General features: G+C 37.7%; 1 protein-coding gene across 2 annotated transcripts in view; it reads right to left on the bottom strand.

Annotated features, from left to right (window-relative positions):
* LOC110114999 (probable uridine nucleosidase 2) overlaps positions 1-17,567 on the bottom strand; it is a 27,013-nt gene extending 9,446 nt beyond the window's left edge. Inside the window, exons 1-5 of one of the 2 annotated variants that reach the window (XM_028694734.1) lie at positions 17,351-17,567; positions 17,162-17,277; positions 16,114-16,173; positions 5,871-6,056; positions 5,685-5,789 (exon numbers count right to left, since the gene is read on the bottom strand). In XM_028694734.1, coding sequence (XP_028550567.1) covers positions 5,685-5,789; positions 5,871-6,056; positions 16,114-16,173; positions 17,162-17,277; positions 17,351-17,402 — 519 coding nt within the window. In that variant the 5' untranslated portion in view covers positions 17,403-17,567. The remainder of the gene's footprint in view (positions 1-5,684; positions 5,790-5,870; positions 6,057-16,113; positions 16,174-17,161; positions 17,278-17,350) is intronic. The other variant, XM_020848084.2, reaches the window with a different exon arrangement.
* Between the last annotated feature and the right edge of the window lie 574 nt (positions 17,568-18,141).

Raw genomic sequence — 18,141 nt, 5'->3', positions numbered from 1 at the left:
GTCCCATCCCACCACGCGCAATAAAGGCGTGTATAGGAGTTTTTCCGGTCTGCTGCAAACAACGACGCGAGAAATCTGAGTTTAGAAGATCCATACCTTTGCGAGCTTTGACGGTGTGGCACGAGGATCGAGGGAGAGAGAGTGGAGGCGACTGTCCGTCTCGTCGTAGGCGTCGGACCGGGGTCCCATCCCACCACGCGCAATAAAGGCGTGTATAGGCGGTTTTCCGGTCCGTCGTACACGTCGAGGACGGAAGCCTGAGTTTAGGGGGTTATACCTTCGGCGGCCGGCGGATCGGCGGTCGTCGATGAAGGCTCGGATGTCGAAGCGGGAGAGGGTATTTGTGAAACCCCTTTTTTTATTAATCTTAATTAATTATAATTAATAATAATTAAATTTAATTAATTATAACTAATTATAATTAAAAATAATTAATTAAAAATAACATAATTAATTATGATTAGGTTTAATTAATCATAATTAATTAAAAGTCATTTTTAATTGATTATAATTAAAAATAATTAAACTATAATTAATATAACTAATTAAGATTAATTACAATTAATTAAAGTTAATATAAACATTTTTTTTTGTTTGACGGATTAGTGGGATTTGGCCGAAGAAGCTCGTGTAAGGGAGAAAGTTACTTACACAGCCCGCGAGCTCCTGTGCTTGCTTCCGATTTCACAGGAAGGGAAAGTCGGTCTAGGAGCGAAGTTGAACGGCGCAGAGGAGGCGACTGGGCTCGGGATTCGACTGGAGAGGAAGCCGAACGGGGGAGTTTGATCGGACAGGGTCGGACGGCTACGGGTAGGCACGACTGGTCTCTCTCTCTCTCTCTCTCTCTCTCTCTCTCTCTCTCTCTCTCTCTCTCTCTCTACGGGATTTGGCCGAAGAGGTGTTGCTCCCGATCAAAATGTCTTAACCTCCGATCCGACAGCAAAGGGAAGGTCGTTGAAGGAGTGCGCGAGAGAGGGAAGGAGAGGAGAACGGGAGCTTTCGGAGAGAGGAATCGCGTGGAGAAGAGCGGGAACCGGGAGGAGAGGCCGAAGGCCTCCTTCTCGTGGGCATTTAACGTCGCGAGGTGGGTCGTGCGAGGTCGTGGCGGATGCAACGTCGATCGTGCGCGGAATGGCTACGACGTGCGAGCAGGTGAGCGACGTGGGGCAGCAAGTAAGATTTGATATTTTCTTTTTTTTTTTGTACAGCAGGTCAACAGAGGGACATGTAGTTTGAAGTGTGAGAGAAGGTATTCCTAAAACTACGCCCTTACAAGCAGAACACAGTTGCGAGAAGGAGGAACGAGAAACTGGCATCGCGATACTTCGGCCCCTATGAGGTGTTGGGCGGGATTAGAGCAGTGGCGTATCGCCTGAAGTTACCACCATTAGCCACCATGCACCCAGTTTTTCATGTGTCTCAGCTGAGGAGAGCTCTAGGGGAGCATGTAGTTAGTGTGGAATTACCTTCTACATTAACTGAAGATTTGAAAGTAGTTTTAGAACCACTGGAGCTTACAGGAGTCAGATAAGATAAAGAGGGCAACAAAGAAGTGTTGATTAGATGGAGATGCCTCCCCAATATCGATGCTACTTGGGAGCCATTTGAAAGATTGAAAGATCAATTCCCTTCATTTCACCTTGAGGACAATGTGAGTCTTTTAGAGGGTAGTAATGTTAGGTCGGTCCAAGAGGGGCCGGCTAGACTGGTCCTTACCTATTCAAGGCAGGCCCACATGGGGCGAAAAGAGGACAAGGGGGGCGGAAGCCTAGTGGGCCCAAGCTTGGGTTGCCTGGGTTGTTGTCTTGGTTGCCATGGGAAGGTGTCTGGGTTTCCTTGGTTGCTGTCTTGGGTTGACTGGGTTGATGTCTTGACTTCCCTAGAATGCTATCTTGGTTGTCTGGGTTGTTGGGCTGGTTTGGCTGGGTTGCTGTCTTGGTTGCCTTAGAATGCTGTCTTGGTTTCCCTGGAATCCTATCTTAGTTGCATGGGTTGATGCCTTGATTTTCCTGGAATGTTGTCTTGGTTTCCCTGGAATCCTGTCTTGGTTGCCTAGGTTGTTGGGTTTGTTTGGCTGGGTTGCTATCTTGGTTGCCCTGGAATCTTGTATTGATTGCCTGGGTTGCTGTGTTGGTTTAGCTGGGTTGCTATCTTGGTTATTTGGATTCCTGGGTTGGTTTGCCTGGATTGCTGTCTTGGTTGCCCTTTACTTGCTACATCTATTAAAAAGATGGGTTATTTCTGAAAGCATTGAAAATTTATTAGTTTTATGGGTTGTTGTCTTGATTTCCCTCGGTTGTTGGCTTTGTTTCATGGTTTGGTTTGCCTGGATTGCTATCTTGGTTTGTCTGGGTTGCTGTCTTGATTGCCCTGGGTTGCTGGCTTGGTTTACATGGGTTGTTGCCTTGGTTTCCCTTGGTTGATGTCTTGGTTGCCCTCGGTTGCTGGCTTGGTTTACCTGGGTTGCTGCCTTGATTGCCTATTATTCACCTGGCTATCGTGATTTCGTTTTTGAATCATTTGCTTCCTGGGTTGATTTCCTGTTACTTGTTGTATATGTTCAAATGCTGGGTGGGTTAAGAAAGCATTGAAAGTTGAGTAGTGATGATGAGTACCTTTCTAAACTGATTGTGAAGTCATTTGGGGAAAAAATTTATTGCAACCATGTGGCATTTGTTTTATCTTCTAATCAAACATATATTAAGTATAAGTCTAAAATACAAAATGACACCTTGGATGACAATGCCGTAGCTATTAAAAATTATATTGTTTACTCACATTTCATTATTTGATGAATTATTTGGAGGGTTAAAATAAGCTAATGACTCAAGCTTTCAACAAATTTATGGATTTATAATTATATAAATTTAACTATTTATATTTTTTGCAGTTAGCATAAATCTCCATGAGGGCAGGCAAATGACTTCCGGTCTCCTGAGTTATGAGTTCTTCAAACAGTCAAACTTATATTTGTAAATTGTAATTTACAACTTTGTGATTTATAATTTGTGAAATTACATGTTTGTAAATTGTTATATGTGATATGTAATTTGTTTGTTCATTTAATATTTATGAATTATGATGTATCATTTGACAATTTGTAATTGGTTCAGTTAACTAAATTGATGTCTTGGTTTCCTGAGTTGGTTTGCCTTGTTTGTTGTCTTGGTTTTTCCCTGTGTTGTTGTCTTGGTTGCCTGTTATTTACCTGTACGTCGTGGTTTCGTTTTTGAATCTTTTGCTACTGGGTAACTGGTTTGGTTTCATGTAACTTGATGTATCTATGCAAACGGGTCGGCGGGTCAATCCAGGTTGACCCGAACTCGACTCAGGTCAGGTTCGGGTCCTAAATAGTGACTCGTTTCCCTAAATGGGTCGGGTTCGGGTTGACCCATTTAGATCCAGGTCAAGTCGGGTTCGACCCGTGACCCGATTTTGACACCCCTGCGTTTTACCTTCCTTTCCTTACCTAAGAAGCCTAATGGGTAGAATAGGAGGGTAGCTGAGAGGAGCTAGGGGGGCCAAAAGGGTTTTTAAGTTGGGTTCAAGTCCAACCTGAAACTCACCCGCCTTAAACTAATATAACCCGAACTAGACCATATTAGACAAATGGTCAAAAATTCAGACTCGGACTTGGCCCACCATAACCCATGTTGACCAGACCCGACCTGCTTGTAATAGCTCAAACTCTTAACTATGGAGATATTGTCCACTTCGGCCTAAAAGCCTCACGATTGTCCTGTTAGTATAACTTCTCAATAGGTCACCCAACTTAGAATTTTTCTGAGATGAGCACGCTTATCTGCGGAGTTTATTAAATAAAATTTCAACCATTACACCAAAAGATGCCTCGATGTTTAAGAGTTTAGCTTCTCTTACTTAAGGAGTTTCACAAACTCCCCCATTTAAGTAACTGACATCCTCGTCAGCATCTTTATCCTAGAATCATTCACAAGGCATATATGATTCTAGAGGTGACCCCTACTAGTTCAAGTGGTGGCTCCTGTCACGCAGAACTTTGTTCCATACAGGGTTCAAGAGATGGCTCCCATGGCGTAACATTTTGTCTTGTATGAAACTTAGTTCACATCTTCCGACTAGTGTATTGCTCTGATACCATTTGTAACATCTCAAACTCTTAACTATCGAGATATTACCTACTTTGCTCTGATACCATTTGTAACTTTCTAAATTGACATAGCTATATTAAAAAAGTTTTAAATCCAATTTTTATTTAATTTCTAATTGGATTGGATTTAATTACTCCTCTCCCTAATTAGAAAACCACATTTAGAAACTTTTAAAAGCTCTCCAAATCCTCTCCCTCCCTCATCATGCCGCCGGCCCATTAATGGGCTTCACCCATTGATTGCCTATTTGGATTCTAAGCCTTGGTTAAATTTGAATTCAAATTTTCAAATCCCTCATAAATTTTGAAATTCAAAATTCAAATTTCCTTTAATTACTTTCCTAAAATAACTCATGTCAATTTGGAAAGTGTCTTTATTTGAAATCAATTCTATATTATAATTTCAAATACTTTCCTCTTTGACAATCTTTAATTAGAAAACCTTTCTAATTACATTAAATCTAAAATTAAATTTCAGATTTAATTTCAATCTCCAATTAATGCATATGAACCATATACATTGAACATGGACACCAATCACCCACATCTTTCATGGCCAGCCCACACCTCTCTCCTATCTAATTAATTCTCCATTTAATCCTCCAATCAATCCCTTAATCTCCTCCCCCCAATCCAGCCTCCCCCACTCCCTCTCTCCTACATTGCTTAAACACCCTCCAATCAAACCCTGGCCACCAAAAACAAAAGAAAACCTGCTCCCAACGGCTGTCCAGGAATTCCGATCTAGGAATTACTGCTCAGAAAATTCCAACCAGCAATATTGCTGCCCCAAATCCACTCCTGCTTGCTGTCCAGCAATCCCTCAAGTGCTGTCCAAGGCGTTTCTAACCTCAAAGGCTGCTTTTCAGAGTTTCTCAAGGGTCAAATTTGCTCGCCAGGCTTTCCTAGTGACCATTCATACATCTTTAGTTGTTGTCTAGCCGTCCTAGCAGATTTCCTACTGCTGTTTCGCTGTCCGGAGGACTGGAACCGTCCAGAAGGTTCCGGAACCTTGAGGTTGCCGTCCACCCTTTACAAGCATTCAAACGACCACACCGGAGTTTCGTATCTTCTATTTCTTTGGGTAAACTCTTCCTTCGACTCTTTTATCTTCGTAGTTACTTCTCAATTGTGGTCCTAGTAGATTCATGAAGATAATGTTCATGCTCCTCCGCTAAAGCTTAGTAAACTAGAGAGTTGAGTGAGAGACCCTTGCATAGTGACTAATCTTATTGTTAACATTAGGATTTATCGTTGAAAATCATTCATGTATGCAACATTAGAATAAACTGATTGTTTTATGATATTAACTCCTATGCATGTGATTTAGCCTAAGTTTGTTTTACCGCTCTTTGTGTTTTATTTTGTCGCTTATAATCAATATAAATATATAATTATTGTGGCTTCTAAAATTAAGTGTGCAAGCTTCTTTAATTAATTCCTTCTTGCAATTATGTTCTACATCACATGCACTATAGTGATCCAGAAGGATATGCGCCATAGTAAGGGTTTAGAGATAAATATGCACCATAGCAAAGGTGTAGAAGGTTCTTACATTGGCTTCAGCTGCAGGATTAACGTTACCATTGACAGAAAATGCTCCACCAAGAATAACAATCTGCCCCACCTTTTGTGGATATCCAGGATCAAGTTCAATGGCCTGCACTAATCAACATAAGAAGTTAGGCAACTTAACAAACAATGCAGATACAAAGGGAATGAAAGATGATGGAAAACTGACCATCGCAATATTTGTTAATGTGCCAAGTGCGACAACAGTGACCTTTCCAGGAAATTGATTAGCTTTCTCAACAAGAAACTCTGCAGCAGATTGATCGATTGCCTTCCCCTGGGGAGGAGGGAAGTTTTGGTTTCCAAGTCCATCTGACCCATGAACGAAGCTCGCTATCCGAAGCTTTGTAACTTTCTTTTCACATTGGAATAACCAAATAAAGTGTGCTTTAGAAAATTCAAGCAATAAATAAAAACCAGAGAATAATGAATTTCATTCAAACTTTAGGATGTGGCGAACACACCACAATCTGAAATGGTAGGTCATCGCACCAGGCTAGTCAAAAAATTCCAAGTGTTCATTCAAGAAAAAAAATTCTTTGTATTATAACCTTTTGATATAGAATTCGAACAAACAAAATACCATCCGCTAAGGAGGAACTAGGAAGTTTAATAAAGGAACGTTTGTATATGTGTCTAGCATTGGGTGAGAAGTATAAAATAAATCAAGTACCATGCTGGTCAAAAAATTTTAAGTGTTTCATATTTTCATGGTACTGATAAGCAGTTACAAAAAAATAAAATAGCGCCTATTTTAACTTTATGAATTCATATATTGCTGAGAAGTATAAAATAAAGCAACTGTGCACTTCTGTGAAAGTATCTACGGGCATAGAAAAAAAAGTGTGAAAGTATCTCTAATGCAGTCTTAGAACACTTGATAGCTTTAAAATTAATTATGTTGAGAAAGAAATAAGTGGTTTGTACTATTGACCGCATTTTTGTATGAGGTCACATTATTCTACAATCATCCTAACCTACAATCTAGCTTGCAATTGTCCTCGTCTATCTCTCTTAGAAATAAACATTGAACCATATGCATTTTAGTTGAGGTCGATCTGTCCACATAAATTAAGATTGAGGGTGCCAAACTCGATTTAACTCTTTTTGAATTCGATTCTCCTTGAGCACCATCAAATTGGTTTGAATCAATTCTAGCGGGATTTTATCTTCGACGGCTTCGATTGACTCGATTGAATATGTCTTGACCTAATCTAAATTTAATTGACACCATTTATCTCTAAACAACTTTGAATAATTGATTTAAAATATAAATATATCAAAACTTCATTGCTTTATACATCCTTTGGTTCCATTTTTATGGTCAAATGTCCCTCAAAATTTCAGATAAATTTCAGCCCTTAATTTATCAAAAATTAACCACTTGATATCAACCATCCGATCAACTTTTGAAAGGATGATATTCTTTTGATCTTGAGAATAGCATTAGGGCCGGCAAATTTTTCACACAGACAGCCCCCCCTCTCATTCCCACGATTTTTTCCTCATCCATTCTAAGAGCTGCTAGGGCCGGCTAAGCTCTCTCTCTCATTTTTTTTAGCCCTCTCCACATCCTCTCATACTCAGATTCACGTTCTGGAATTACTAGGGCCGGCCAAAGATGTGTGCTACTCTAATTTTCTCCACGATCTTTCCTCTCGATCTATCCCTAATCACATTCTCACATCTTGGATACCCTCATTGGTTGTGATTCATCTCCAGGCTCCTTCCTCGTCTCCAACCGTCCAAGCAAGAGGAAGAAGAAGAAGGTCCATCCATAGATCCAGCCAGCATTTTCCTTGTACATCAGATTTCAACCAGCTCTTATAGCAGATTTCGGCCATCCGCCTCCTATGTCCTTTCTCTGCCGTGAAACCCCTCCAGCAAACAGACTAAGCAGCTCCTTCTCCTCCTAATAGCCGGAGCTGTTCGAGGGCCGGGTCACTCGAATCCAGGCAGCCGTATACCTGAGTTGCTGCGACGGTAATGTCAGTTGCTAGAAGTGGGTAGCGGCACTGGGTGGACGGTGCTGTTCATTAACCAGGGAAATATGGGAAGTCGGTTTGCTCCAAAAGAGATCCAGCAGTTTGATATGCCAGAATAATAACAGCAGCAGCGGCTCTTCCTGTAGTTTCGGCCACTTCATGAGATGCTATATTTTCTATATGTAAAATACTTGCTGAACCTTAAGATTGCGGTAACCTGTACTTGATTTTTTTTGGGGAAAATTGGGGCCAAAGCCCTTAAATTTCATTCAAAATAAGGTTACAAGTAAACGAAATTACAAGTAAGTGAATAAAATCGAAACTACCCGTCATAAGTGTAATACAACTTATGAGTAACAAAATAAAACCTATACCACCCAAAGAGAAATTTTTAACATTAAAGAAAACAAAATTGTGGTAAGATCCCGAATAACATGAGCTTCAGATGCAGCAGAACGTGCCAACTCATCAGGTTGAGAACACCGGAGATCACCCAAAAGAATGCAGCTCCAGAGCAGCCAAAAAACCTGCAGTGAAAAACAGATTATGAACCAGCTCCCAGGCAAAAGAGACTGGATTCAGATTCATATTTAGAACGAGAAATCCAACATTTGGATGGTCACTGGTTGCCAAAAGACCATCCAAGGGACCAATCCAAGGGAGCTTCATCATCATCCAGTCTCAGCCAAAATCGCATATCGATTGGACAGAGGGGCCCGAAATGCACGAGGCGCTTATAATCTTCCACATAACTTCTGCATTTTTCCATTTCATAATCTTCTCAAACATAATATGTTTGATATTATTCATAACCGTAATGGAGCACTGAAAATTGCCTCCAAACCTCCTGCTATTCCTTTCTTTCCAGGAATAATAAATGATACAGCATACCGCCAATTTATAAAATTTCAAAATCTCAGCTTGGCCACTGAATTCCCCATTAATCCAGTCTAAGGTTTGCATAATCGATGGCCTCAACAAGAAAATCCCAATCCCAGGAATAATACTTTTCAATATGTTGAAGGTGTAGGAGCATTCGAAGTAAAGATGAGATACAGATTCATCATGCAAGTTACATAAGCTGCACATAGAAGGAACAAAAATATGTCTAAATCGAAGTGCCTCAGCAGTTTTTAAGCCACCCATAAGAGCAAGTCAAGCATAAACAGAATGTTTTAAAACATGCTTTTTGTGCCAAATCAAATGAAACCAGTTGCAATCCGGAATGTCCGAGTAAAATTCAAGTATATAATGTTTAAATCTATAGCTATTCGTGCTGTTCCAAAGCAGGCAGTGACCATTCCCCTCATTAATTTTCATCCTCTCAATAACCTGATGCAAGTAAGGCGGAAACTCCTCAGGTAACTCCCAGCGACCATTAGAAATGAGCTCAGAAAGCTTGATTTTCGATGAAGTAAAGTTAACATCTAACCCAGTATAATTCTCAATAGTGGAATTAAAGCACCAGTGGTCCCATTTAAACGAGATGGGAGAGTTGTGAAATATTTTAAACTGAAAAAGGCTTTTACAGTGTATAGCAGTCTTACAAATAGATTTCCAGAGCTTTGAATCAGAAAAATGATAGGGCTTCCAAGGAGAGGAGTACTTCTCCAACAGCCACATAGCAAGAGGAGAAGAAGAGTTATACATCCTGATAATGATAGAACAATTATACGCAAATTGTAGAGCATTAAGGGAATGAATACCCAAACCCCCTTTAATTTTAGGCATAGTGATTTTGTCCCATGACACCATATGAAGTTTCCTATCCTTGTTGACATCACCAAAGAACAGAAATCTGGAGCTAACTCTTTTGAAAGATTTATGCACCGATTTAGGTAATATGGAGCCCCTGATCCAATAAGCTATAGTATTTTGTATGGTGAATTTGAGATACTGAAGTCTTCCCGCAAAAGATAGTAAGTTAGCTTTCCAACCATTGAGTTTTTTATTCAAACTGTTAGTTAAAGGAAGAAAATCAGCGATTTTTAGCCTATAAAATGACAGAGGGATGCCCAAATATGTTATCTTGTTAGCAATATTGTGAATATTGAGGGCTTGACATATCTCCTGATGATTTTTGAGGTGCTTGGGAAACATAATAGAGCTTTTTTTCATGATTAACAACTAGACCCGATGAGTTAGCAAACTCCTTAAGAGTATAGTCAAGAATTTGACAGTTATCAATAGTTGCCTCTCCAAAAATCAGAATATCATCAGCATATAGCAAATGGGTAAGAGAGAAATTTCCAAGCGAGATACCTTTAAAGCCTCTTTCTTCCAGCAAGTTAGAAAAAGCGTCCATAACCAGACAGAAAAGATAAGGGCTGAGGGGACAACCCTGCCTCAGGCCGGCAGATGAAGGAAAGAATCCCTCAAGTGCACCATTAAGAAGAATGGAAAAATTCACATCTGAGATACAGGCCCTCACCCAATTAACAAATTGCCTAGGAAAGCCTTTTTGATTAAGTCTAGCCAAAAGGAATTGCCGTGACACAGAGTCAAAAGCTTTTTTAATATCCAGTTTGGCGCAGAAAATCTTTTCACCGCCTCTTTTACCAGCATAAAAAAGAATATCACTAGCCAACAAAATATTATCCGTAGATACCCTAGACTTTACAAAACCAGCTTGGGAATCTTTCACAATCCAGCTCATAATCGGTTTCAGCCTAGCAGCCATAACTTAGAAATGACTTTATACAGGACATTGCACAGAGCAATAGGTCTATACTCAGAGATACTTGCTGCATTTTTGTGTTTAGGAATGATAGCCAAAGCTGTAAATTTAAGTCCTTTAGGAAGAAGACTTTTAGAGAAGAAAGACTTAATAGCCCTGCAAACAGTAGGACCAAGTATATGCCAAGCAGATTTGAAGAAATGGAAATTAAAGCCATCAGGACCAGGGGCGGAAGTGGAAGAGCCCGAGAAAACAGCAGTTTTAATTTCTTCATCCGTCACCACCGAGATAATGGAGGAAGCAAAGTCCTCATTCAAAACATTACCAATGGGAAATAAATCCAGATTAGTGTTGCTGGGAGGGATAGGATTATAAAGCTCTTGAAAGTAGTTGATAATAGTGGAAATCACCTCCTCTCTAGAAGATTGGGAGTTGCAGGCTAACAAATTTTGCACAGATTTCTTACTTCCTATTCTGGTCCTGATTTTGGCATATAAAAATTTAAGATCATCTTCACCATGACTAAGCCAATTAACCTTAGCCCTTTGAATAATCCAAGAGGCTTGCATAGAAGAGAGGTTAGCTAAATTGACATTATTGTCTTTAAATTCTTGGTTGAAAAGAGTGTTTGTGGGATCATTATGAAGTGCCTCCAACAGTTCCTTTTGTTTCTTATGCAAATAATCTATATGCCTGCTAACACAAGAAGAAGAGGCCCAGTGCTGGGATTTGATACTATTTTTGAAATTTCTGAGGGTATTGCACAGATGTGCCAGAGGATACCCAGTGGAAGGAATAAGAAGAGCCTCAATAAGGAGAAACCAGAATTTGTTTACTTTAGTCCAGAAATTTTTAAAAAGAAATCTGTGCTTAGCCTGGAAATGAGTCCCGGGGTGGATGAGGATCGGAGAGTGATCAGAGCAGGATGGGCTTTGAAAAGAGCAATATGAGTCAGGAAAAGCTTTAACCCAAGCATCATTTACCAAAGCTCTATCAAGCTTAATATGTATCGGATTATCCTGCCTTTGGTTAAACCAAGTGTACTTGCAGCCAATGGAATGGAGATCAAAAAGACAGTTGTTAAAAATCATGTTATTGAATTCTAACATAGCAGCCTGATTAGTCGGCGTCCCACCCAATTTTTCAAAAGCATATCTGCAGCAATTAAGATCCCCTACCATAGCCCACGGGAAGGAGTCAGCAGGGGCCACAGAATTAAGATCTTCCCACAGTGTTTTGCGATCAATATTACTATTTGAGGCATAAACAGCAGTAAGTTGAAAGGGGTTGAAGGAAGCACCCGATACTATCCCAGATATCATTTGAGAGGTGGTGACATAAGGAGTAAAATTGACTTTAATTGGGTTCCACTTAATCCAAATTCTCCCAGACAAAGATAAATCAAAATTATGGCAACTCTCTTCATTCGGAAAAAGAGAGTGAGAAGACTCAAAAAACTGATCACTCAGAGAGTGAGCATGAATCCTGTTTTCCAATACACAGACCAAGTCTAATTTAAAAGAATCAATTAGACGTTTAAAGCACAAAACTTTATCAGGCCGGTTAAACCCCCTGATATTCCACACAGCAAGTGGTGGGATAGACATTAAGACTTAGATTGTTTTTGGGGTTTTTTAATCTGCTTCCCCTTAGCAGTTTTCTTGGACACATAGTTGGGCTGAGTTGCTTTAGACTTCCCATTTTCCTTCTGAGTGTATTCTCCATCCCCATCATCAAGACTAGCTGAGGATAGCCCCTCAGACCCAACAAGAGTGTTCGGGTGTGATAAGGATTCATCCTCAATGGCCAACGCACCAAATTTATTCGGTGAAATAAAATCTTTTTTAATAGGGAAAGGCTTGGAACTTATAATATTAGTGGAAGATGAGGCGGCTTCATTGGGAGAATTTAAATTAGGAATTCCCGAAACTAAAACCCCACCAGCTGCTTGTGTCTCCTTATCATGTTGGGCTTGTAGTTGATCATTAGTGAGAGAGGTGTCTTTGAAAGGTGGCGGGGAGTGAGGTTGATAGTGGAGAGTTTTTTCTATCACATAGGAGACCGCAAGATCAGGGTTGGAGTCACCTACGACAACTTTAGAGGGATCAGGAATATCAGGTTGAGCAGCTGGATTTCTTTCAGGATGATGAGTAGAAGATTTATTTCGTGAAGTAGGCTTCCTACTAAAACTCCTACCCCGTTTTTGGCCATTCTCCAGCCCATTAACCTCACCGATTTCAACACCAGCCACATCCGGCTTAGAAGGGCAGTAGGAAGAAATATGCATTAAAGACTTACAGTGAGCACAAGGGACGGGGCGCCATTCGTATTGTACCTTCAAGCACACAACATCACCATCCAGGGAAACCTTGATCTCCTCCGGGTAAGTAGCATGGCAGTCCACTAAAACGCAGATACGAGCAAACGTGAGCCTGGTCTTAAGCTCCGTCAGGTTGTCGGCTGCTATAGGAACACCGATCTTACTTGCAATTCTCGAAATCCCTTCCGAATTCCAGCATGCAAGCGGAAGATCGTGGATCTTCACCCAAATCGGAACTGTTTTGAAATCTTCTTTCTTTGGTTTAAACTTCGGGTGCCATTTTTTGCAGAACAAACGGCTTTCCCAGGAGAAACCAAACCCCTCTTGACCATACCATCTCAAAGTCTTCGGAACAAGAGAACCTCAAAAGAAAAAAACCTTCGCTTAAAGAAAGAAGCTGAACCGAACCTTTCAAGCTCCAAGTCTTTTTGATAGCGCCCAGCAACGCCTCATAATAAGGCCTTCTCCCAATAGAATAACCGACTAAACATAACTTCCAGTCATCTCCACCCTGATGTAATTTTTCCCCCGTGAACGGAATGATATCCGGTTCGTCAGGAAAGTGGGAAAATTTAAGAGCTTTTGGAGTAGTATTTTCGGAGGCAAAAACTTTACTCCAGTTTCTCGGAGTAGAGCTAACCACTCCCCCAGCGGAAAGTTGGGGAAAGCCAGACGAGAGAAGAGACGCTTCCATCGAGAAAAACAGCAGAGAAGACAAATCCTCCGGCAGCGCCGGAGGAGGAGGCGAAGAGGAGAGAAAACAGCAGAGAGCGGAAGGGAAAGGAAAACCCTAGCCGCGAATTTTTTATTTAAATTCAGATTTTTTCGACCTGTACTTGATTTGTATCAGGTAAACTATTCTCTTCCATCTAATCTAGAGAGAAGAAAACAGAGAAGTATATAAACTCTTCATCAGTTAATTTCGTAGTTGTGTTATATGTATGTGTCTACAAATAATTTAATCAATAGATCATTTAGAATTTATTTTCCTGTTGTTGCTATCAACCCATGGATGTAAATGTTTTCTAAAAATTTAATAAATCTGTACATAAACTTTTTCTAAATTCAGTAATATAAATATTCTTTTATGACTATTTGTTGTTAATATTGTGTATATTGCTAACACGTTATTGTAAGAGATTGTTTGAAGTCATAAATCATGTCAACGAGTAATGATTTCTTATTTGCTATTGCAACAGTTATTTAAACCTTTTAAGCTAGATATTATTCGTTGTTATTTAAACCTCTATAATCTCTCTCTCTGTATCATACTAAAATACTTCCAATGTTTAGTCTTTCTATTTTCATGTTTATAGAATTTTGATCCTCTTAAATATGTTTCATTGAAACAAATTCAAAGATATTCATAAAATTATATTCGGATTATAATCAAATGTCAAGTTATTTTAAGCATATACATTTTATTGATAAAATAAACAAACAATACAGACAAATGATTAAAGTAAGATGAATTATAATCATTCTTGAATCTTTGTATACATACCCGTACTTTCACTTTCATATGATATCCATGTATATAATTTTATAAATCATCCTATATATGTATTTCTATCAACTAATTTTTTAAATAAAAGTTTATATTCATATAAGCAAGTTTATTATTGCATTTGACGCTATTTTTTATTAGTACAATTTTTATGATTGTTTATTTGTTATTATGAGTTGGGTTTTAAATAAAGTGGAGATAATTGTAAAAATCTCATTCCATATATTTTATGTCATAAATAATTGGAATGAAAATTTATAAATATAGATGTTGTCTCCTACAATCTTACTTCATGTTTTTGTCATACTTTAGTCATGAGGGTTAGAGAACTTGATTTTCTTTATTGATATGATTTTTCGATATGATTATTGTTGCAAAATTATAAATATGTAATTGTTCATTCACATTGATCAGGTTTTGAGAAATTCTTTTTTTTATATGTATATGTGATATCATTGTATCATGCACAGAAGCCGTGAGATTTTGTCAATATATATGTTAGTCATTGGATACATTTCTTTCATTATGCCACATGTTTACTTTGATAGTCACTTGTGCTCATTGTTGATATCATTTGCTTACACATGCTCACTTTTTTCATATGCTACAGATAAATTTTAAAAGTTATAAATTTTAATTGTTTCAAATTAATTATTGTTTAATTATATTTATACTTGAATGATGCCTACTCTCATTCCACTTCTTTCTCTCTTTGCCTTTGTTTGTGAGGTACATTGGAGCTACTTGGACAATAATTTAGAGAATATTCAGTCGCTCCCATTCATTCTGGTGGGGGTGCTACGGGCGGAAACACCAGGTCATAGCCCCCGGTGTAGTGAGTTCTTCTTATACACATCTCTTCTATTACTTCTAAATTCAAAAATCTAATTTCAACATGGAGATTATAATCTAAAGCTTATACATTGAAATTTTCATAACTCAAGCATTCTATTAAATTTACATGTATCTTTTAAAGTTCTTTAGCCTTCACTTTAATCGAGAGTATTCTTTTAGGAGATGTAATTAATTATAGGGGCTTGCCCCTATAGGGAGTCTAGATCCCATATTAAAATAAACCCTACCTTAGTTCCATTCTATAGTAGGGGAAAATATGTGGATGCAAATATCGCTTTATCTATATTTAAAATTTAATTTCATAATCAAAGGATAGGTGGATGTCTGATTTGCTCTTACAGGCGAATCAAATATCTTTTATATTTGATTATGGAGATAAATATGTAATTTATTTTTCTAATTAGATAGATAGGAGAAGATATTCATCATCCCTCAGGATGATTTATATCTTCCCTATACTATTTCTGATTAAAGAAATAAATTATAGATTTCTTCATTTCAAATCGATAGTAAAACATTAATCTGTCCTTCGGGGCGGTATAATGCTAAACTATTTTGATTTGTCTCAAAGAAATCTATTTAAATACAAATAAAGCAAATCACGTGAGAAATGAAAGTATTTTTTTAAATTTAAATATTTAAAGAATATAAAAATATTTCTCACATGTACAAGTACCAAGGAAACAAAGAATTACTGTGAAACTATTTAAAAAAAAAAGGGTTGACCTAACATTAGCATAGCTGGAAGTAGTGTAAAAATATTTATTTAAATAGAGTTAATACCTCGTGTAACATTTTAAAGGAATGAATGAAAAAAAAAATCGTAAGCCAAATCAAATAATTGGGAGAAGGCTAAGGACGTTGATAATATTGTTGTAAAAGGGCTTCATTTTTTCAGTATATTAGCACAAACATTCTAAAGTTATAGCTACTCACAGTTAAGACAAATATTACGACTTTTTAATTTAGAGCATTGGATTTCGTAATATTGACTACACTTCCCAAACTAATGAGGAAAATAATATGAGGCATTCAAAAGAGCATGCCAATGAAGAAATCTGTAAATACCTTGATTGTAGCATGAGAACCCTCAGCAACAGGAATATCACTTCTCCCTGCAATCTCCAGCTAAATAGGTGAAATATAAATAATGAATAGGGGAAAAAAATCTGAACGAAACCATTAAGAGATGTCCTTGACAATAACTCTTAAGGCATCAATCAAATAAAAGTAAAATAAGCGTCAAGTTCAAAATAGAGAATGCATAAAAATGGGAAGATAAAAATAAAGAAGAAATTTAATCTAATTTTGTCCCTCTGTTAGAAAATCTATCAAATTGAATAGAATATTTTACAAATTTCCTGTATTTCATAATCTGAATGGGGCATTTTAGTAAATATATTTAATCTAAAACACCTTCAAATTTAACTTTGGTGTTAACTTTAAGTGTTTTTTAGGCCCTGGGATCAAAATGGATCAAAATTCAATAATAGGAGAACTCAACTGAGGCAATGCAAAACTTTGAGATTAAATTGGACACTTGCTAATAGTCAAGAGACTATTCTTAAGCTTTTTTTCAATAAACATAGCTTTAAAATAAGGAAAGCAACGAAGACATGGGTGCTCTCAAAACTGACTAAACAGTTGGTTCAACGCGGTTCCATTGCCTACCTAGCTCATTACCATACCAAAAAACTGACATGACCTTAAACTGATTCTCTAGGTTCAACTTGGATTCGTTCTAAAGCAAAGTCAATTCAGCTTCATAATTCCAATCAAAGAACCGGTGAGAGTACTTCTAGGCCCAATTTATCTTCAAACAAACACAAATGGTATTCATATCTAAATGAATATACGACCAACATAAATTAAACATATATACTTGGTATGCAAGAATTAACAAGCGTAAATGAAATCTGAATGTGTGCACGATATATCCAAGAACAAAGCCGGAAAAATTGAGTCAACATCAACCTATACATTCCCCGTGAGCGACGAAAGTTTTTCGATACATTCACTTCTTCAAATTGAGTGATTCAACAAATCTAGCAATCGCATGAACCATTAATTTGTTTCCCAAACCTAGCTAATCCACCAAAGAAACTCAACAAATTACCAGATGCAAAGCATTCCTTGTAGCCAGAGTGGTATAAACATTTCCGTGGGTCGTTGTCAGACCAATCACCTCTAAATCCGGCGATCTTAGCGCGATAAAGATCGCCATAGCATCATCTGAAGCCAAAGAACAAATCGTTTGAAACAAAAAAAGCCGCCCCAAGGAATCAAATGAACAGGTTTTACTTACCGATCCCAGGGTCTGTGTCGATGATGATCTTTTTCCTCTCCGCTTCTCCCATTGCAAAGTTTGAGAGCAGAAGGCTACTTTGAGCCGTCGGCACTTGGTTATCGTTGAAATAGACTATTACGGAATTGGCGGTGGACCCATGAATTAACTACAGCCGTCCGATCTGCAATTAAGCATGCATTCGCATTCGCCATGAGCTGCTACATCAACGACCAAGATCATTTCTGTACGGAAACTGATCTTCTTTTAAGCTTGCTAGGCAACTGAATCATTATCTGGCCTATTTTAATTTAAGGGATATTTTATTTAAAGGCGTTCATTAAGATTAATTAAGAAAATTAAATTATCTGCATTCACATTTACATGAAAATGTGAATCAATTTTATGATTTATATTTTTATAATTATCTTAAATTTTAAACTTACTATAAATATGAAATTCACAAAAGAAATTTAATGTGGAAAGACAAAAGAATTTGAGCTTTCTTTAAAACACAAATCATTAAGGAAGTCTTAAATACATTTCATTTTTTATTTTTATAATTAAAATATAAAATGATTTTATATTTTCTAAATATATCAAATCAAAATGATTTGGTGTTTTCATTATGCTCTTAAATTAAGATTTCGTTGGGTCCTGCTTTTTTTTAATTATAATCATAATTTATTTTTGTTTATAATTTTTTGTTGTTTTCAAGAAATTTATATGTTATAAATTTATTTTTATAATAGCTTATAAAAAAATTTTCTTTATGACTGTGTCATAATCACTGTTATAAAGAATTATAGTTA

This window comes from Dendrobium catenatum, unplaced genomic scaffold (genome assembly GCF_001605985.2).
Source record: "Dendrobium catenatum unplaced genomic scaffold, ASM160598v2 fragScaff_scaffold_542, whole genome shotgun sequence".
Taxonomy (NCBI): Eukaryota; Viridiplantae; Streptophyta; class Magnoliopsida; order Asparagales; family Orchidaceae; genus Dendrobium; species Dendrobium catenatum.
Note: the sequence above shows the minus strand (reverse complement) of the source record. Positions and strands in the feature narration are given on the sequence as shown.